The 24,013-nt window shown below is 32.5% G+C and overlaps 1 protein-coding gene and 1 long non-coding RNA gene across 2 annotated transcripts; both read left to right on the top strand.

Moving 5' to 3' along the window:
- Nucleotides 1–7,565: 7,565 nt before the first annotated feature.
- On the top strand, nt 7,566–8,913 carry LOC134727049 (uncharacterized). The gene is made up of 3 exons (XR_010108705.1): nt 7,566–7,783; nt 7,905–8,264; nt 8,829–8,913. It is a non-coding gene; the product is annotated as an uncharacterized LOC134727049 (long non-coding RNA).
- Nucleotides 8,914–9,063: 150 nt separating this feature from the next.
- On the top strand, nt 9,064–10,188 carry LOC134726411 (paraneoplastic antigen-like protein 5). Its single transcript, XM_063590814.1, has one exon. It carries the CDS (start codon nt 9,064–9,066, stop codon nt 10,186–10,188), a length of 1,125 nt encoding a protein of 374 aa, XP_063446884.1.
- The last annotated feature ends 13,825 nt before the right edge of the window (nt 10,189–24,013 follow it).

Genomic DNA, 24,013 nt, shown 5'->3' with positions numbered 1-24,013 from the left:
CATATAAACTGCTTTTTATTGCAGTATATTCTGCTTTACTCTGAAAATTAAATTAAACAGCACCATAGTGTGCAGCCATTAACGTTCGTGAACAAACTTAGTGTGATGGGGAAATTGTTTCATTGTTGTTTCAATTAAGATAATAGTTATCAAAAGTACCAGGATTATAAACTCGGTTCGAATGACATGCTTACCAGTACTGTACTGCAGAAAGTTAAAAGTTTCATTTTATAAACGTCAGTTCAATAGAAATATATGAAATCATGTTTGTAAAATATCTTTTTAGTATGAACTTTTTTGTAAATTTATGTCATTGAGTTCTTCCAATTATAACGATTTACATTTAACTTGCATCCACAATGCATAGATCGATGTATGTTCGATCTTTAATTTTGTTTGTATGAGAGTCCAAAACTTTGATAATAATATTGGTTGTGTCCAAAAGATACATATATTGATAAAACTGTCAAACAATTTGCATACTGTCATTTTAACTGTAGATATTAATGTGCAGGAATGTTATACAAAAGCATTATTTTATAAGCAGCTGTCACAATATTATACATGTGGTAGAACAGGTAAAAACAAAAACTAACAAAAGTGATTGCATTGAAAGGTTTTCGTGGACTACCCAAAAAAGTACAAAATGTAAACTGTCGGTGAGAAATCAAAACTTTTGTATTCCTGTCAATCTCAAATGGCTTCTGACATTTTGAAAGGTAACTAAAACGTAACATTTCTGTACCTCTGTAATAAGCATTAAATTAACTTCACTCACCGTACAAGGTATTTGTATCAAATCTATGAAAAACTTTACATTAAAAGGGATATGCATAACTTTTCAAAACTTCGCTTCGTTTACATTAAAGGGGATATGCATAACGTTGCTTCGTTTCGCAGTAGTTGATCCAGGTAATTTTTAATCAAAAGTGGTTGAGAACATACTAGATGATATACAAACTATCATACCGATCGTCAGTTTAAGTGATTGCATACGACTAAATGTTCTTAGGTATTGAAAACAATTCTGTGAACGTCTGATTCTGACAAATCCATCACTAATTGTAGTAAAAAAAAAAGACTGTATAGACATACAAGTAAGAAACCACAATACAACAGTAAAGTAGACTAGATTTAAATTTGTAGTTGCTTGCAAAAACGAATGACACGTTTGTCCCCCATTGTTAGAGAAGCATCAAATAATGAATATACACATGCACATTTCCATTTTTGTAAATTTTCAATCAGTTTGAAGATCTTTGAAATATTTTCTGTTCCCTGGTAGCGGTGGCAATTTTGAAAATTTCAATAGCAAATATGAGTTTTGCAGATGCCAGATAACATTTCTGAAATCTTGTATATTAAAAATTCAGGTGCACAACTTCACATGATGGTCAAAAATTTAGCATAGTTCCATCAATATTGGTCCATTTAATCCCGATACATAGTCCGCAAAAAATGTGTGGAAGAAGAATAGATTTGCCATTGCAAGCAAATGCACACGTCAATCTACCCCCATTAACACTAAGCAACAGCCATGTCAAAAATTTTAAACAGTGAATACACACATGCATTGCTAAACATCTCTTTTTAAAATCTTTTGTACATTTAGAGCATTTTTGGAATTTTTCACACTTCTGTCATTTTCATCGCAACAGTGGCCATTTAGAAAAATGTAAAATTAAAAGTATCTTATTTGGCAGGTTAAGTTTATAGCGTTTTGATTTTTTTCACATTTTTGCAGTTTCCTTAGCAAAGATGGCCATTTTGGAAATTCAACTGCCCGTTAACAATAGTCAGTGTGCGATATTTTTAATGGCAATTGAGAACATTTGGACAGACGATTTCCTTAATACATAACTTGTATGATACAATAAGTTTCATTAAGTTTGAAGCATGTTGATATATTTTTTTTTATGATTTCCATGATAAAAGAGACCATTCCAACAATTGTATTAATATTATCCATATTGGTATATCGGAGGGAACAAAGCATCAAAATTGCAAGGTATTTTACTAACCATTTTAAGAGAAGATATGCAATTTAAGGGTTTTTGAAATATTTTGACCTTTACTGTATGGAAAATTTTCATATTTTTTGAAAATAGTGCATCAGTTTCCATGGCAAATTAGGAGTTCCAAAAGTTGTTAAATTCAATGAACACCCATATTTTAACGATTTTCACTGTAATGTCAGCCATTTTTTTAGTTCCAAAGTTTCAATTCAACTCGGAAGTCAAGGTTCCTTGTTATAGTCAACTATCATTCAGATTGTTTCCATTGGCTCACAGCAAACTACACGACAAAATAGGTGGACGTATAACAATAATAATACAAAAAAATGGCCAGAGAAAAAGCAGTATGTCACCCTACAATGCAGATCGAGTGCCATAATAAGGATAAAAGAAACGTAGAATGACAATGTGTCACACTAACTCCGTTAAGGGTGCCATAATAAACTTGATCAAGTTAATTACAAACCAATAGAATATTGTGCTCACCAGAAGTTGTTGAATGATCAATACTTGGACCTACGTAGGGATATTGAGGCTTGCCCTTTTGTCTTTTCCAGGTGTACTTGGTTGTATAATCCTCATTCCATCCACAAGAATTAGTTTCAAAGTCGCACGTTGGAATATAAGCTAAAAGACAAATTGTATTATAAATAGTATACAACACTTATTATATATTATTTGATATTTAATTATGCAAATTATTAAAATGCATTGAACACATGGTTTGACTTTTTACTTTTGTGACTTAGTTGACAACGTAAATAAAATTGAGGATGGAAATGGGGAATGTGTGAAAGAGACAACAACCCGACCAAATAAAAAACAACAGCAGAAGGTCACCAACAGGTCTTCAATGTAGCGAGAAATTCCCGCACCCGGAGGCGTCCTTCAGCTGGCCCCTAAACAAATATATACTAGTTCAGTGATAATGAACGCCATACTAATTTCCAAATTGTACACAAGAAACTAATATAAAAATAATACAAGACTAACAAAGGCCAGAGGCTCCTGACTTGGGACAGGCGCAAAAATGCGGCGGGGTTAAACATGTTTGTGAGATCTCAACCCTCCCCCTATACCTCTAACCAATGTAGAAAAATAAACGCATAACAATACGCACATTAAAATTCAGTTCAAGATAAGTCCGAGTCTGATGTCAGAAGATGTAACCAAAGAAAATAAACAAAATGACAATAATACATAAATAACAACAGACTACTAGCAGTTAACTGACATGCCAGCTCCAGACTTCAATTAAACTGACTGAAAGATTATGATTTCATCATATGAACATCAGGCACAATCCTTCCCGTTAGGGGTTTAGTATCATACCATCATAACATATATGAGAAGCACATAACCCGTGTCATGCCAACAACTGTTTTTAGAATAAATGTCTTTAGTTCCGACGCAAAGACATTATCAGTGACTCAATATTAACGCCAACATATGCAATCTTTAATGACTTGACAACAGTATCGTAATTATATCCCTTCTTAATCAGTCTATTTAAAAGTTTTGTAAGTTTCTGAGGTGAATACTGACACCTTTGTGCTTTATAAAGAATATTTCCATAAAAAATTGGATGTGAAATACCTGAACGTATAAAAAGTCTGCATGTTGAGCTATATTTACGAATGATGTCTTTATACCGATGATAAAATTTAGTAAAAGTTTTGACTAGTTTGTGATATCGAAAACCCTGGTGTAATAATTTTTCAGTAATACATAAATTTCTCTCGTTCAAATCTAAAACATTGTTACAAACACGAGCGAATCGTACAAGTTGAGATATATAAACACCGTAAGATGGTGACAAGGGAACGTCACCATCTAAAAACGGATAATTAACGATAGGAAATGAAAAATCATCCCTTTTATCATAAATTTTAGTATTCAGATTTCCGTTAGTGATATAGATATCAAGATCGAGGAAAGGGCAGTGGTCATTATTAGTATTAGCTTTATTTAAAGTAAGTTCAGCAGGATAAATTTCATTAATATACATACTGAAGTCGTCATTATTGAGAGCCAAAATATCATCCAAATATCTAAAAGTATTATTAAATTTGTTTATCAGATGTTGTTTTGATGGGTCTTTGCTTATTTTTGTCATAAATTGTAACTCATAACAATACAGAAAGAGGTCCGCAATAAGTGGTGCACAGTTAGTCCCCATTGGAATTCCGATAATCTGACGATATACGGTATCCCTAAAGCGAACAAAAATGTTATCTAGTAAAAATTCAAGGGCATATATAGTATCAAAGCATGTCCAATTAACATAGTTTTTTTGTTTATTGCTACTAAAAAATGACCTAAAAGAGTTTGAACATATATATTCACATTCTGATTTTTTGAATGCCCATTTAATTAGGTGTGTGAATTTTTTTTTAATGAGAATGTGAGGCAATGTGATATACAGGGTAGAAAAATCAAAACTTTGAACAGATTCAAAATCACCAATATGAGCATGCAATTTATCAAGTACTTCCAACGAGTTCTTGACACTCCAAAAGTAATTTATTCCACTATTTTCGAAGGCCTTATTTGAAAAATTTATTATAAGGTTTTTAATTGTACCAAGTGTGCTGGTAAGAAGAATAGACAATTTAGTAATTGAAAAATGGCTTGAAGACGAAATAAATCTATATTTGTAAGGGGTTTTGTGTAGCTTTGGAAGCCAATACATAGTTGGGACTTTCATTGTATTTGGCTCTGCTTGTACAGCGGTGGCTAAAAGTTTATGTTTGTTACAGATTTCGTTTTCTGACGTGTATACAAATAGTAGCTTTACATTTCTAGTTCTAGTTTTAGCGCTATTGTTTGACTGTACTAAAGACCCCTGACATAAAGAATGTGGCGGAGTTTGACATGTTTTTTAGCGATCAATCCTTCTCTTAATCTGAATCAGTTATGTAACTATAAACTAAAAACTATAAAAATCACGTGAAAAAGGTTTGACTCGTCAGATTGATGCAAAGTTATTTATAACAAATTACCAAAAAAACAGTTATTTTTTGTTGTAGTTGTGAATAGGTACAAAAGAGGGACAAAAGATACATGAGGGATAGTCAAATTCATAAATCGAAAATAAACTGACAACGCCATGGCTGAAAAAAAGACAAATAAAAGTACACATGACACAAAAGATAAAACTAAATATCATCTGTTATATCTGTTATTCCATACCGATCAACCTACTTGTGATGGCGTTCGTTTAGTATAGCGTTCATTGTCAATGAACTAGTATATATTTGCTTAGGGGCCAGCTGAAGGATCCCTCCGGGTGCGGAAATTTCTCATCACATTGAAGACCTGTTGGTGACCCTCTGCTGTTGTTTTTTCTATGGTCGGGTTGTTGTCTCTTTGACACATTCCCCATTTCCATTCTCAATTTTATTCGTGTTTGTACACAAATATTTCTATTGGCATATACAACTTATTTATAAAATTGAGATCACTTAAAGAAGGGATTAACATTGCAAACGGATGGTTTAACAGTATGGCTTTTAAATTCTTGTTCAATGAATAATGCTATATATTCACATTTTCTCTGATGTATGTTCTGTATGGTGTTAATATAATGGTAGCTCTGTTCAATTAAAACCCCACTTTCAAAACCTCTACCTAGCAAAGCAACCAACGCACATTTTCGTATCACCATCATTAATTGAACTTGGTTTAACCCTCAAAACTGATATAATAATGCATTGTTTATGGCGTAAGTAACGTTTTACCGTATAATTTTATTTATAACGTCATTAAAACAACGTATTTGGAGAATCCTTACTTTGTCCGGTTCAATTTCAAAACTGTTGGGTTATACTTAACATATTGATTCTTGGAACAATTGCAACAGTTATATAATAAAGAAAACAAACACAGACTTCTTTAAATATCAACTTGATTTGAACTAATGGGGGGAACAAATTAATGTACTTACAGTTACAGTTTTGATTTTCGATTACAATGTCATCAATAACTATTGCACCAAATACACCATCATTCCAATTCCCGCGTTGAACTTCGAAAACAATCTGGTATGAGTGAAATGACGTCTTGTCCAAAGGAATTCGAATATGATGCCATTTTCTTATTTCATAATTATCATATGATAAATCCATCACTTCATTTTTATTTTGGAATACAAGTACAATATCTCTTAAATTAGTCGTAAAGTACCAAAAGGAGAAACACTGTTCCTTTGTAGCAACAATGTGTCCACTTTCTAGCTTTGCAATGTCACCTGCCAAACTTCTACGAGTAGATTGAATATACACGTATGAGCCGGAAGGTGCTGAAATACAATAAAAAAAAAGTTTTTAACATGTATCAATTGCAAAATTGTAATATCATTTTATTTAGAGCTGTGTAAAGCAGAAACAAGTAAATCGTTTTGCATAATATAGCTACAGTCAACATGTACACGTATATGTATCAAGTGCAAGGAACGTACTGTTGAGGGTATACAAATAAAACACGAAAGTTCATACTACGACTCTTTATCGAATACATTACGTTTGTGTTCATATGTTTGAATGAATCAATTCTATCATTATTCGGTCATTTTCTTTTAGAGATCAATATTTATGTATGAGGCGGAATCATAGCCCACATTATACACATTTTAGTCAGTACTTAGCTACCTTTAGCTATCGTTTCTACAATAAAGTCGAAAAAAAATTTTTCAAAGAAAAGATAAATTGACGAAACAAACATATACAATACATCATAGCCTATGACGATTGAATAAAAAATCAAATCAAATATAGAAACAAAACCAAGTGCACTGTGAACTTTAAACATGAGCGAAGACAAGTTCAATAACACTTTATTTTGTTTACACATGTTACAGGAAGTTGTGTTATTGTAGTAAGGAGGTGCTTTAAAAATATTCTGGTCATGCTAAAATTATTTCTTTTGTTGTCTTAAATGACATGGATTTGAATGTCATATAGACTCACTTAAAGTTGATAGTTAAAGCTCACTTAATTACTACCAAACTTCTGTAACAAATAATAAAAGGTATCAGGCAACTGTTTCGTTTTAGTTCACAACAAGGGATAGGAGCATGCATGTGGAAAAAATATCTATAGATGATATTTATGTAGAATTCAAACAGAAGGTAAAACAATTTGAAATCATTAACGTTTTCTTTAAACAGGTCGGGAACTCTACCATATATGGAAATGCATGAATTAACATACTTATGTTCTCGCACATGTAACTGTTTATTAACGTGTGACGCAATTTATGTTTACCTGGGTTTTTGACCAATCCATTAAATTAGTAATAATGCATGTAATAATTTTTATGTAATGCGGGACTAACATTTTAGTAAGTTTTTATTTCATGTATCCACATTTATAGCTCGTGATATAAAGTATTTGTTCCATGCTCAGATTAACGAAGAGTTGTTTCTATGCGAAGAAACAAGTGTTTGAATTATCCGATATACAGCCATTTATATGTGTCACCGTAACAAATTATCAGCTGAATAAAGAAATACTATACTGATTTCGATTTACTATGATTTACTATCATTTACGCATTCATTCATTCATTCATTCATTCATTCATTCATTCATTCATTGACAGACTATGACAATAGACTTTCACTATACTTTCTGCACGATAATTTAATGCATGTAATCCCGCCACAAATTGTCTGTACTATATATACTGTCTACCCGTAAAAATACGGGTATTCACACTTACTCAGCACATTAGAGCTGCGGGATCTATAACTTTTTCCCTATTTTCAGGTAAGCACATTTTCACTTTTAAAGGCCTTTTATTGCATGTTTTGCCTGTCAAATTCACGGTCCAAATTATAAGGAAACTTTTAATTACATAATTGTAATTCATTTATTAATGTATTTTCAGTGTGAATAAAATATTGGAAAGCTTATACTAGTCACTTATCAGCCCAAATAGAATAAAACCATGTGGCCAAATGACCCTGTGACAAAATGGAGGTTCCACCGAGATTAAAGCAATCCATTTTCACGTTGTACACCAAACCATTACAATAACAGTCCGTTGTCAGAGATTATAGAGAGCCATAAAGAAAACTGGTTATCTGGTTATAGCCTGTCAACGACAAATTTCCTCCAAATTCCTGTTAGCAGTTTAAGGCAGTTTATATACGAAAACTACGAAAACCGTTTGACGGAGAATTATTAATGCCGGCTTGAACTTATATTTTATGGAGGGTAATATTTCAAACATGCTTCGTGTGACAAGGTACGCCAACGTCTAATTTCTTAAGTGTTAAGCGCATACCTTTAGAGAAAGATTTTGTGAATCGTTCAATTAGTTTGAAATGAATGTTAGTCTCATGTGAAAATGTTTAAATCTAGCAACACAAGTTTTGTGAATCGTTCAATTAGTTTGAAGTGAATGTTAGTTTCATGTGAAAATGTTTCAATCTAACAAAGCAAGTTTGTGAATACTACATATGAAGTGCTTATTAGTATATCCGTTATTATGTATTGATTATGAAGTGAACTTCATTTATTAGTTCGTTTGTACTACGAATCTACTCAACCGTAGGATTGATTTCGACTACTTACTATACACCTTGATGAGGATCAACCCGAAATTGACATAGCCCGTGATAAAGTTAAATGTAAACTGAAGTTAGAACTGTCTTTGATACAGACAATTGAAATATATTTATTTATTTACATGAACAGTAAAGTAAATACATTGATTTGACAATGAAAATATTTTAATTCATATATATGTTTTGAAATTGAATTGTGAACATGTTTCCTTATTGTTAATTCCTCAAATATATTTTTTCAGAATATAACTACTATAGCACAGCACTCAGAAAATACCTGCACGATCGTAAAATTCTTTTGCACTTTGACCTTTGACATGTAAAGGGTGAGTAGTCATTTCATTATTCATGCTCATTTCATCATTATCATATTCGTTGTTTTGTCCTTGTATTTGTGTATATGTTTGTATTGTCCCAGTACCGTTACATTTTTGTGGTATAGAGCCAGTACAGTTTGAGTATAATATAGTTAACATCATGGCTAGTGAAAAAGACTTAGAAAAAGAGATCGAAGATGATTTATCTGAGAGTATGTCTAAAGCACAAATAGATAAGATGATTAAGTTCTTACATACACACACTGATTATAAAGTTATAAAGGGTCATGAACTTAGACATAGTACCCCTAAGGTTAAATTTGAGAGTGAACCACCCCCAAGGCCCCCTCCCCCTCCACCGATTAGAAAGTCTAGTTTTTTACATACTAGTGGTGTCAGGGGAAAGTCATTTTTTGGCGATGTGTCGACTAGTTATAGTGCTTTTCAGAGGCCCAAGTTTCCTATTTTTTCGGGAGAAGCTAAGAGTGAAGCGACATTTGATGTTTGGATGTTTGAGGTGAAATGCGTTTTACGAGAGGGAAATTTTTCTGACCCTGTCATATTACAGTCTGTTAGGGGTTCATTGAAGGGTAAAGCTCGGAGTTTGTTGTTGTCATTACCTGAGGATGCTTCTCCTCAGCAGATACTTGAAAAGTTAGAGGGTGTGTATGGTAATGTTTATACCAGTGAGGCTTTACTTGAGAAGTTTTATAAGGAGACTCAACAACCTTCTCAATCAGTAGCTGATTTTGGTATGACTTTAGAGTCAATAATTCAGCCTGCTGTTGAGAAAGGTGATATTAGTTTCGATACTAAGAATGAGATGCTCCGATCTAAGTTTTGGTCAGGAATAAGAGACCCACTTCTTAAAAATTCAAGTAGGTATAAATTTGATACAGTTAAGGATTTTGATCAGCTTAGGAAGGAAATCAGAGCTATAGAGCTTGAATTGGCAAATTCTGAAAAAGCTGTTAGCACTGTGCAACATCAGCCTATTTCTACCGACTCGGTCAAGCTTGACGATATATTGAAAAAAATTGACCGTATGGGTAAGAGATTAGAAACTTTAGAAAACAAAACACCAAAAGAGACAAATAAGGTAACAGATAATCATGGTCAGTCTAACCCGGGATATTCCACTGGTTCTGGACGTGGAAATTATTCGCAGAGTTATGGTCGAGGTCGAGGATATCAGAATCAGAGAGGTCGCGGTGGTAATAGGAATACTTACAATAATCAGTCTGGAAATTCACGACAAAATGCTAATGGCGATTTAAACGAATAGGAGTCTCCAATGAAGGACGAATTGGAGATTCTAAACTCGTTGCTGCCAAGCATAGTCCTACGTTAGTTAAATCTACAGATGATATTGTAAGTAAGCCAAAAACTACTTTGTTAGATAGAATGGTCGGTAAGGCAAATGAAACGCATGTTTATGTGAACGGAAAAAAATGTAAGTCTTTGATAGATAGTGGATCTATGGTGTCTACTATTAGTGAACCTACATTAAGATCGTTCCACACAGTCCCCACGATAAAGACTTTAGATGAGTTTATTCTCTCAGTACGAGTAGCTGAGGGTTCACAGTTGCCATACCTTGGGTATGTTGAGGTAAATATAAAGGCACCATTTCATACTGAACCTATGATGGTCCCATTATTAGTTGTACCCGAGACAGATTATAATAGATCTGTTCCTATTATAATAGGTACAAACGTATTAAGGCCTATGAAGTCCACTTTAACAAGTGATTCTGAGGTAAATATACCACATGAATGGGATACAGCATTTTCAGCTATGGACTCTAGTATTGTGGGTCTTGTAAAGTCCACAAATAAACGACCTATTAAGGTAAGCCCCATGTCCAGCATGACTGTTACAGGCACTAGTAACCAGAATTTAACTTGATCGGACAAAAACGTGTTAACGCTGTTTAAATGAAATTAATCGTCATTTGATAAAGATTGACAAAAATAAAAAATCATTCTTAATTTATTTCAATGTATATCAAATCATTTTAATGCCAGCCAAATAGCTTCGCTTGCAGTCGTTCAATTTAAATCAAGTTGGTGGTAAGTTACGTCAAACAAATAGGCCACGCCCCCGTTAAACTATTTCAAACTGGTATCTATTCGTTTTAAACCGTGTTGCGACCCGAGCTTTTAACAGGTAAATCACTCAAGCAAAACAACATCGATGTATCTTTCGTTTATTTGTTTCAAACTTTATCGACTTAAAATTATATATATAAATGCGTGTATTCTTATTAAAGTAATATACTTCACAATTTAAACAAATGAATGATCAATACACGTAACATATAAGGAATGTAAATAAAAAAAAATTATAAAATATTGATGCACGGTTTAAAAAAATCAAAACTTATGAATCTGTTAAAAATAAAATAGTTAGATGTTTAACATATTTTTGATTTGCCCAAATGCAGTAGATCTTTATCTCACATATTCGATTCAAAACTCGCTGAGTGCTATGAAAACTTGTGACATGTAAGTAACGTATGGTCCATTGCAATGTCTTACGAAACTTTAGGTATTCCTGTATATTTCCTTTTCTCATTTTCTGTCTTACTATAGTGTACTCGTTAATTAAATATAGACACGGAAATTAAAGTAACTTACAAAAATTATTTATTTTTCACATAGTTTAAATCGATGTATCTTATAGTTTCGGTCAACAACAAATATTCCCTAGCTGCATATTGATATATGAAATAGCTTGTAATAAAAACAATGATGTGTTAAATAATAAAATTAATGAACATAATGTTGACATTTGTTGAGTCTTGCACACAACATTGTAAATGAAGAAACAGCTCAATAAACTTTTAAAACTGTGTCAAATTGTAATATCGGTCACTGACGCGAAACGGGCGTTAATTGTGGAAAAGTACACACTACGAAAATTGTGAATTGTGGTTCCGATCTGTAAAGGGATTATTGTTCTGTCATGCACCGTGAATTACAACAAGTCTTGCTATAAATGAACATATATTCTGTTTATTTGAGATCAATTTTAGTCTGCGATAACGATGGGTTGGTTGATTTAAGTTTTACGACCTTGACTTGCTCTAAGTCGACATTCTCTTACGTCTAATGCATTTAAGCTGGTGTCACACATTCACGATTTTTACTACCGTTCTTGACAGGACCATTCCCGATTAAAATTTATTAAAAGTCTGATCAAGATCCTGTGAATCGTGGATGGAAATTCAAACATAAATTAAAATTTAAAAAAAAAAAATTTGATCACGACAACAATCAGATAGTGTTCAGGAAGCACCGATATTCAACCGTTTCTATGCGAATAAGTCCCGATAATCCCGTTCTGAATCCGCTTCTAATCCGATTTGTATTTTTCGCCAGGTAAAATTCGACTGAGTCTGTCACGACTGCGTCCCGACTCTACCGAATGTAATCCGACTGAGATCAGACAGTGACCAGACTGTGAACCGACGCTGACGGAAGTTATTTGTTCGAAAAATGTCGGCATATTCGGGATGGTCAGGTACTGTCGGAACGTAATCCTATCACGGTCCGCTCTATCGCATTGCAAACGGCTTTGTCTGGTCTCAGTCGTATTGTATTCTGTAGTTGTCGGGACTCTGACGTGGGTATCGTTGACGAATTTCGTATTAATAACGGGACTGTTTCGGAACGGTTTCGGCAAAAAACGGTTCGCAATCGACAAGATCTGGATGCAGCTGGACTCAATCGGCAGAAAAACAGCTATGAAAAATTACTCCGGATCATTCCCGTTCCACAGGACACCGTCCAGAATACACAAGACATTGTTCGGAATTCGATCCGATACAGCAGAATCTGTCACGACATAGCCACGATTGTAATCCGATTAGACAAAATCGGCTGAGTTGCCCCGAATGTTACGGGACGCACCTAACTGTCGGGATGCTTTGCCGAACTATTCGGACCCTTCCCGATCCGTAGGAATCTGTTACGAACTAAAACGAATGCGTTCAGACAATGATAGGACAATCCAGATAATTGAGGATACCAATCCGACTTTTTCACTTTTCATATCGTATTGCTGTCTGATCTCAAACGGGAGCAATAATCGGCAATGTGTGAACCCCGCATTAAAAAAAACAAACGTATATTTACGTTCAGGGCATATAATATAAGTCTACCTACAAAATTAAAATCAACATCAACATTATTAGAATAAACAAGAATGGAAAAGAAACAATCATGCACTGTTGCTTTGATATATTTTTTATTAACTATATTTAAGGGGTAATGTCTAAAAAAAACTAATTGTCGTACAAATAAAATATTTCATCTAGGTGCTTTCGTTGAAGTTCGCGTTACATATCAAAATGAATGTCATTGGTCGGAACTTTTGCAAACTTTCAATCCTGGTGTTCTCATCGAGGTCCGCGTTCATTTTTCAATTAAATACACAATATTTCATCTAGGTGCTTTCGTTGAGGTTCGCGTTACATAGTAAAATGAATTTCATTGGTCGGAACATTTGAACACTTTCAATCCAGGTGTTCTCATCGAGGTCCGCGTTCGTGATTCAATTCAATACACAATATGAAGTCCGATATGGTAAAAAAAATAATTTTAAACTCTACGATGTCCGAGTGAATAAATAGAATTTAGAAAATAAAACACTTTTACGATTCTTCAAACACAATACAATTACTATCCTTTTCGCTGATGAATAATTATTACTATGATTTGTATGCTATTCAATTTGGGAACAGTATACCTTACAATATATATGTTCCTGATTTGATTTATTCCTCGAGAAAATAAATTTGATTTATTCACTTAAATCAATAATTGATCAACTTGAACTTTGAAAAAGTTACAATTATATACCTTTTCACATCCTTTAATTTAAGGTAATTTAATCCAAAAAACTAAATAAAATTAATTGTATTATTTAATTTAGATTCTTTATTTCTTATAAAACCAAGTTAACGGTAAAAAGAAAGATATTTTTACATATAATATTAACAACTTGAAACGAGCAACAAGAATGAGCGATTGGTGATCAGACTTGAGAACATACTATTATTTATATATGATTCAAATTAATTTACACAAAATTTTCAAAACACAATATTTTTTTAAATAAATAAAGTGCCCAATTTCGAAACATTTACTCTGCTTACATAGTTAGGTTTAAGACAAGGTCTTCTACTTTCTGTTAGAGTTGTGCAGTTTAGAATATAGTGAAATATATCAACCAATCTCTTGAGAGTTACAAAGTACATAGTACCTTTCCTGTCTCATAATTCTACGCCATCTACCGGTTTCTATAGGTAACCGATGATTTTCAGTTCTTAACCTTTATAACGTTATCTTATCTTTATTATAGTTTATAACGTAATACGTCTAAATATTCTTCAAATTCAAAGTTTTCTTTAAACAGTTTTAAACATAATACTTTTGGAGAATATTCCATTTCTGATTTCCAAGTCTGCCGAAAATGATAAAACAATCTGTTTAATAGTTTGGATTAAAACTATAGTTACTCTGATTTAACCAAATATTTTAAAATCCATATTTTTTCAAGATATTTTTTATACAAATCAACCAATCGAAAGTATATATCTTTATTACCAAAGTTTATATAAACTATTGGTATACAATTATATCAACAGCAATAATACATATAATACAAACATAAACACAGACTATGTGACAGCAGAAGGTGTTGTAGAATAAACAAACATTATTGTAACATTTCGGATCTAAGCTCAAAAGATCTAAATGTAAATTTACCTAAATTACACAATTCTTTTACATTATTAGTACTCATCAGTTTAATAAATTTGTACATCGACGGTTTTTTCCAATAAAATGGCTTCATATAAATTGTTCTAAAACCTTGAAAACGTGGACATTTGAGGATGAAATGAAACTCATCCTCTATATCATTTTTACAAAAAGTACATATTCTATTATTTCTTGCTATACCATAAAATCTTCTACTTTCTATAGCTAAGTAAATCCACCATCTACGTTGAGTTTATAAATATATCTATATAGTTTACTATCAGAACTGTTTACAATGTCAGACCAAAAAATATACCATACGGTGTTCCACATATACTGACATAGGATAAGCGCCTAGCTCTCCATAAACCATAAAGCTAGGGTTGATTTTTTTCAAGTTTAACTTTCTAATGCATCAATAAAACTAAATCTCCAAAATTCACAGCCAAATAGCAATACATAGTCTTACAATCTTATCAGAAAGATCGTACTGACATTTAAGTACTGGTAGATTAACTAAAATATTTGCTTCGTTTTTTTATTAATCAATCGATAAATTGAAGATCTGAATGGAATAAAAACATAAATAAAGAAAATATTTGTTTAACGCCATTATCTTTGACTATCCTACAGGTATACTAGCCAGGAGACTGTACAATGGCGGATCCAGGTTTTGTTCAGTAGATAAGAACTCCCGTTTGTTTGACGAAATTATTTTTCGATTGGGACATATGGTTTGAATCCCCAGTGACCAGTGGTTGTCGTTTTTGTATATATTTTTCTATAAGTGTTGTACATCAATCAGGCCGATAGTTTTCTTGTTTGAATTGTTTGAATTCATATTTGTAATTTTGGGAAATGATATAAACGTTTATGCGGTTAGGTTTTTGCTCGTTGTTGAAGGCTGTACGGTGATCTAATTCATTGGCAAGTACACCACATCTTCTTACATTTATTCGTTAAATCATGTAGATCTTCATCAAGCCTAAATAAATAAATGATTTTGAAAATGTACTTATTGTAACTATACAACTTTTAATTCCAAATAATTATGTTTATCTAACATAGAATTATTATCAGCGGAGACATATATACACCAATTCTAAATTGGTTTAAAAAACAGACACATTATTATTGTCACATGAATATGTAATAGTGTGTTTTTATGTAAAAAAAATCTGTGAATATCTACCACCACTGTTACGGCCTTAAGAGATCAGCTGTTCTCGCGAGCTTTGAATAAACAAATCCAAACCAAAACAAGTACATACAATGCATATTTTTAATCACAATCTTAATATAGAAACACTTAAATTGTGATACACATTTTTATGAATAATTCAATTTTATTAAATCTTTGTCAATCAGGCATGTACAGCAGCATCAAGGGATTGTAAATAAACAATTCCTAATATACAATTCCTTGGCAGTATGACTTTGTATTCTTCTATATTGTGACCTTATTTGAACTAAAAGAAAAAGAAGAAGAAGAAGTCTGGAATTATCGCTATCTGTTCGACGGTCTAAAGATTACAGTGTGTTATCCATCTAGGTGTTCTCGTTGAGGTCTGCGTTCTAAATCTAAAGCATTTCATTGGTCAGTAGATTTGCAATCTTTCAATCCAAGATGTTCTCAATGTAGTCCGCGTTCAAGTTTCAATAGGATAAACTATATTGTAAGTTTTCGATCCGAGTTAACAAAGTAGATTTTTTTTATCCGAAAGAGACGGATTTTCTACATGTTCTACAATAAATTTGTACAACGATTGAATATTGCTAAATGCATCAAATTGTCCAGGTCTAGATCGAACTTGCTTTGCTTCGTCGAAAGTATGAATATAGAAAAATCACAGATTTATATTAAAACTAGAACGTTCAAGAACAGTTAAAGAAATCCTCACAATTTGTTTATTGTTAGTTATTTTGTACAAATATAACTATAATGCGAACCCGAAGTTGTAATAGAATTAACGGTACCAATTTTCTTGCACCAGATGTGCATTTCGACAAAACATGTCTCTTCAAAATAGCACGTGAAATCGCAACTAAGCGTGAATTCTTTGGAAAAGCGACGGAATACCTATTGTCAATTTCAAGTTCTGTTTCGACATCATTGTAATATATGTCATTGGACGTTAAAATTCAATCATTAATTTCGTCTTCGTCAAATAGTGCTGTTGGTTTCATTTTATTATCATTACATACTAGTATACATGAATACACCCCAAGTTATTCCCATGTAAAGTCATTTACTAGATATTTAGTGCAAAGTAAATTTTAAAGAGAAATTTAAGTCGTATTAGTTCGATAATGCTTCAAAATAAATATAAACTGAGGATACATGTATAACTGCCATATTCCGAATTCCCGACATTCATTTATGTAAATGAAGAAAAGATAACTATGATCGGTATCTGTGTGAATCTACGGCTCAATCAAGCCTCATACAGAATATGAATTTTCTTGAATATGATTGCCAATGGAATAAACCATGCAGGAGATTAAACTAGCCCAATTAATTTGTGTGTGAACTATAACAACTGAAATCGTAATTATGCTGTAGTGTACGCTGGTGGTTTCTGTAATATGAAGGCGTATGGCAACCATTCTACCATACTTAGTTCAAAATTTTAAAGTACACCACAACCCTTTTCTTTGTCCATAATACGCTCAGGAACATACATCTTACTATTGTGCATGGATTGGTAGTAAATGCAACTATTTAACTGTAGTCCATTTGATATCAAAGTATCATACTACTACTGAGGCTATCGTGCAATACCACCACTCCGCATTCACAATAGTTTAAACATACATAGTTTAAATTTTAGATCCTTCCTTTATGGTTTAGTTCAACCTGCAACACATTTTATTTGATGTTATCAATGGTAAACATGTAAAATGAAACAATAACTTACTTTAATACTAATATATAAATATGTTGTATGGTCATACAAACCGAAATCACTACTAGACTAGGTGTTGACACGCTCAAATTAACTAAATTGTGTTTCAAAAAACCAATGCACAAAATTTATATCATAGGATTTAGTTAAACATTTAAACCAGTTCAAGGAATGTATTACTTGACAAGAACAATTAAAATGTAGGACAAATTCGGCTTACAACACGAACTTTGTTCAAATAATAGTACCAAACATGTGACAAAATGACGGGTATGTAACAGAAGTATCGCAATCACTGATGGATTGGTAGATAGCTACTGTTTGTTCAACGTTCAGTGACAAGTATCTCATGTGCATATTACAATACCAAATTAAACTAACTTGAGCAGACGACAAAAGCGAAATTGTGACAAATTTTATTTCCTATTGTTATTTAGGAAGTCAAACATGTGTATGGAAAGTAAATTTTACTATTTTTTATTGAACAAGATAAGAAGATTACTATTATTCATTGAACAAAACAAGAAGTTCAAAACCGGTAAAAGAAATTGAACCCGGTGAATGACACTCCTTATTGCTGAATTTGGGTTTGGCTGACCTTTCTTTCTATTACGTTTTAAAACAATTATTCAAATCAAATATACAATTATTTTACTACTTTTTTTTGGGGGGGGGGGGGGGAAGTCATTGACCCTAGGTCTATAGTATTTTGAAGCAACTTTTGAAGTATTCAAATAAAATGAAACGTCTTATATTTTTTACAAATACAAGGAAAAAGCAAGTCTGTCCAAAAAGGATTGATATTTCAGAAAAATGTATAGTGTGTTCTTTGTAAACGTAAACCAGAATGCATATAGTTGTCTATTATAACAGTTACAAACCATGTCTAGAAATAAAAATCAGCAGTTTACCATCCATGCAATAATATTTTGTCGACAGTGATCGAGATAACTTTATCAGATAATTCAAATTATCGGACACTTAATTTTTTTAGAACATTTTATTGTTAATATCCGAGCCATAAAATACATGTATTATATCTGGCATAGTCCCAGATTATATTCTCTGGTAATATGCATCCTTCATTTAAAGTCTTGTTTTTCTTAAACACTTTACATCGTATATCAGGGGCACTGCCGAAAATAATCTTTCAAAAAGCAAATTCAAGTTGTAACCTTTAGAACTTGTATGTCTGATAATTTGCTCACATGACAAGAAATTTTACAATAAACATTGGTCACGCACGGTAGATTCTGATGTACAATGTAAGACATGTGCCGTTACAATAGCCAGTTTGCACGCATCAGCGCACACATGTTTGTCGAATAGGCCAGTTGATTGGAGGAAAGTTACCGAAAACCACGCCTACCTTTAACTAATATCCAATCAAACGCCTTTAACATAAACATAAATAATACATGGGTAAAATCAGAGACATATATTGTATTATAGGTAAAATTACAGAGATTTTGTTGCGTATTCAATATTTGAAAAAAATTATAAACTCTTTATAATTCAAACTTAAAATTATAGAATATGCTCGTAATGCATTTTCGCAATTTACAATACATTTGATGTTATACATAATTTCACCTACCTAGTGAGGAAAAATTACAAATAAAAATTGCAAATTACAACCAGGTTCAATGTTCAGTGTTAAGTATTTCATATATGCGGAGGTCCTGAGGCAGAAAATCGAATTATTCATTCACTTATATGATCTTCAAAAATAACGATTGCGGGATGATGGACAGGAAGACTTCAAACGTAAGAGTGTGAACTATAGCTGTCAGTAACTTAAGTACTCTTAGCTAGTGTTTTTTTTTTGTTGTTCTGGTAAGGGACGACATCGAAAGTTCAATGAAGGATACAAAACTGAATTCACATAGGTTTTTTACTGACCTCCACACACCCCCCTCTTAACTTAATTTGGTAAAATTGATTGACCAATAGGGATATATGTAAAATCGATTTTAGATTAACAAAACTTGCAGCAAAGTTGATCCCCCCCCCCCAAACTATTTGATTTAAGTTTTTTTTATCCTACATCGATCTTTTGATGTCATCCCTAAACAAGTGAATCTTTCATTGTTGAAGATCCTTTAGGGAATATAAAGATGAACAGGAATAAAAACGCTGACCATTAATTATTTGTATTTTTGTTAAGCATTGACTTTGTGTGCGATTACTGGTTCCGTATACGTTTACTCCATATTCCTTTATTTTCTATAAAAGCGTCTGTCTTGACAGTTAGTTGACATTACGCCACGAGTTATCGTTCCTGACGTTATCGAATAACGTTCACACATACAAGCCAATGCAGCAGGTTCTGCAATCACAAAGTGATTAAATAATAAACAAAAATATTTTTGGAAACTATTTAAGAAATAATTCCTTCATGTCATGCTCTATGCTCATTTTAACATGGGTAGGCATTATATTTGTCTATATTTTACACTGAGCGTAAGCGAGGTGTAAATGTGGTCAAATATAATGTCTACCCATGTTAAAATGAGCATGGAGCATGACATGAAGGAATTATTTCGATTCTAACATGACAAATGCAATATATTTATAGGTCAAAGCGTATGAAAATACCGTAAGACTGTTTTGCTGTTCCCGTTTCCTCCGAGAGGAGTCTGTTTATTGCATTTCATATTTGAAAAGTTTAAAAACTACGAGCAAGGTAAATATATGTTGTTTGATAAAAATATATAATAAAAGTTTATGTTAGCTGCTTGAATGTATATATTTTAAAGGATATCGATGGAAATAATGTTAATAAAAAAGTACGTGCGCATGTGTCAAACATATTTTTTGTGCTCATTAGAACACGGCTTTGTTAACAAAGCGTAATAAGGACGTCATATTTGAATTGACATGTTTATGGTAACTTTTTCTAGATGCAGAGTGTGGAAAGTTTTTATGAAATACGTAACGGTTAACTTTTTGACATAGGTTGCTTTGTCGTGTTTCAGCAATTCTTCTGCTAATTTTTAACCTTTAAAAATGAATTACTATATACTTTTAATTTATATTCTGCTTTTTTTTAATATTTAAGCATCTGCACGATTTATCTATATGTTCTTATGCAAAACAGACTGAGTTTTATCACTTTATTTCATTCTTAGTTTTTTTGCAATAAATACTTTTCATGATGCATGCCGTATCCCCATGAATTTTTTTTTTTTTAAATAGAAATCTTATATGTATCTATCGAAACTTAGGATGATGCATAAAAAAACGGGAATCCGTACAACTATAAATTCGTGTAAAAATGGTCGTCAAAATCACCGCTCGGGCAAAATGGAAAAGGGAAATTTATTTGGATGAGAATACGGATAGAATAAGGCAAAAAAGTACAATACAAGCAGACTTTGAAACTCAAACAGAAAATAGTTTGTTAGTATGGACATTCAAGGTAAAAAAGTGGTTTAACTTGGTTATTTTGCTGAATAACATTCTATGTGTTCCAAATGTAAACAGTCTCATAAATCCGTTATAGTTTCGGAAACATTTTAAAAATAAAGTGCTAGCTACACCAAGTCTATACACAGGACATACAGTTACATCGGAATCAGGCCTGAGAAGGTTACCGTAGGCTGAAAATACAAAGCAACTTTATTCGGAAAAAAAAATAAAAAAAAATCAGGTCCCGTTAGAGTCTGATTAAAGCCAGTCCCAAGTATCCACTTACGTCTATAATCGCAAGCTTATAGTTGGGACTGGCTTTAGTCACTAAGTAAGACTGGTTCCGTTACAAAAAAAATCTACAAGCAAACGACTGACGTATTAGTATTCAAATAGCAGAAAGAGACTGAAATAGCTAGATCTTGAAATCATTTAGATTTTCTATTCGTGTTAATTTCCGCTTGCATGGGAACTCGCTGGTAGTGTAGTTTTTTTTGTGTGCGATTTGAGTTGGAAATGATGAACATGTACAAGTTCGAGGACAAAACTACTGAGAGAGCATTAACATAGTTGCCTTTTTAGGCCATGAGGGGCATATTGCTCATAATATACCCTCATTTTCTAGTGTCAGTCCAAATTTTTCTCAAACATCTTCCCGGATCGGCTCTATTACAAAACCTACCTAGTATTGTATTCAAGTTAGTGTTAACTTGTTCTCGTCCTGAACATGCAGGAAATATTTGCCACTGGACGTTAAGCAACCAACAATCAATCCTACAATTTACACCCGTCACTTGAAACTTTAGTTGTTAAAATTTAAATCATTGCCTCTAAATTTTTTTTAAAGAAATCGACAAATTTTACGAACGTTTAGACAAAAAGAAATATATACGTTACCGCTTGCTAATTATGGAAATGGGGTTACATGAGACTTTATTTATAAAAAGTAGAAGTACTAATAAAATAAAATATATATATATGTAACATGTTATTTGTACACCAGTCTGTTGTTAGAATGATGAATAGAGATATGGGATATGCAATTTATAAGATAGCTACTGTTGGACATTTAACTACATCAAAACCAAATACATCAAGCAAATTGTGACTAATGCTAATTGGACGAGTAGCTTTTTAATTCTAATTTGCATGTAGTCAGTTTACTAAACGACGGTTCCCTAAAAAGGAAAGTATAATTAACACAGTAACATTTCAGTCTCCTAGTACATATTTGTTTAAGTCCTAATACTTTTGTTCTTCTGGAGAAAATTTCAACCATAATGAATTAAGGAGGTGCGGTAAAATTGACAATTAATCAACTTTCTACCAAATACAAAATGACGGAAATGTTAGCTTGCTTACATTGGTACTTCATTTTATATCTCAAAACTACCATTCCATTATATGAACTGCATATTCAAAAATATGTTCGGTCACCAATATCCTAAAAGAGCACGTATCTTCATACTGTTTCACCCGTGTCCGTTCTAACGTCAATCGCGCACTTGGTGTATTCATATAGGGTTTATACGGCTTATTATTAAAAGGAATGAGTACTGTCTTTTTGCTTCAGGTTTAAATTATGTACCTGGTGTTACTAAAGTGTACACATATTAAAGGTGCGCATATCGTCTTGATTTTCTTTATTTTTTGTTCATGACAGGTTGCTGGATTAGACGTTTTGATAAAATATAAAAGGCACGCAGACTCCTACATGTGGAATTTCAAACTGGACCTTTTACATTTCACATTTGCAGTTTGGTTTACTTAAAGAATGCATGTATGATCTCATGATTTGTTTCGTAAATAATTTTCCACAAATGACACGGTTGAACTTTGTGAAACTTTGCATACAATTTGCAATGTTTGTCCGACTTGCTGAGCTTGTATTGTATCGTCCCGAACATGCATGCACTATTTGCCACTGACCGTAAAACGGGGGCGTCTAAACACTGCTAAGGAGTCCTTAGTGCACTAAGGACTTATTAAATGCCACTAAGGACTAGATGGGGTGCTGTTACATGTAATTCTTTTCATATTATGGTAGAGAATGATATTTAATGTATAAATTTCAATTTTTGTAGAAAAATAATCTTTGATGAATAAGATATTCAACATTATTCAGACACGTGCCCGTATTTCTTTGATGTGCCGAAAATCAATGAACCGTTTGACACGTGTCAAATTACATTACTGATTACACGGGAATCATGCTATTTGTTGTGTTTAATGGACAAGATTGGTAAAGTTGGATACTTTTAAAAAATGAATTGTTGTTGAAATACTATTAATGTGTTTTTTTCAGAATGAAGAAGTATTTTTTTCTCAAGTGTATTTTGTAATTATTTCTTGAAACTAATAAATTTGTCTCCAGAACAATATATTATATCTAATGAAGGTTTTTTAGTTTGATGTTCATATTAATAAATGACAGAATACGGGCGACGACGGACATGCGTTCGCACAGGTATGGAGCCGAAACACATTATTTTGTTTCTTGTGGTGCACTTTTCAAAATTTATTTTCTTATATGGAGACGTTATACAATGTATTACTGGACAACACGTAATCAATAAGATGATAAACTTTTTACTACATGCAACCACCCTTGTGCGTTTGCTATGGTACTTTTTTCAAAATTTTATCTGTTTTTTTAATTTACATATGAAGACGTTTGAGCAATGTATTTCAGGACAAAAATAAACCATCTGATAAAAAAAAAATTACTACATGTAACCAAACTTATTTAATGCCAGCTACAAGTAAACAGACGGATTTGAATAGAAATTATTTTTTTGTGCGTATGCTATAATGGTTCATTTTCAAAATTTATTATCATATGAAGAACACGTTTGAGCAATATATTTCTGGACAAATACGACTTCAATACAATAAAAAAAATTTGCAACCAATATAAAAAATGATGTGGTAGGATTGGTGGGAGATATCCGTTTGCGCCAAAAATGCGTCCTTTTGCGCCACAACTCTTTTTCTCAAATGTTACGTTTGCGCCACATGTTTTAAA

This window comes from Mytilus trossulus, chromosome 7, assembly GCF_036588685.1.
Source record: "Mytilus trossulus isolate FHL-02 chromosome 7, PNRI_Mtr1.1.1.hap1, whole genome shotgun sequence".
Lineage (NCBI taxonomy): Eukaryota > Metazoa > Mollusca > Bivalvia > Mytilida > Mytilidae > Mytilus > Mytilus trossulus.
Note: the sequence above shows the minus strand (reverse complement) of the source record. Positions and strands in the feature narration are given on the sequence as shown.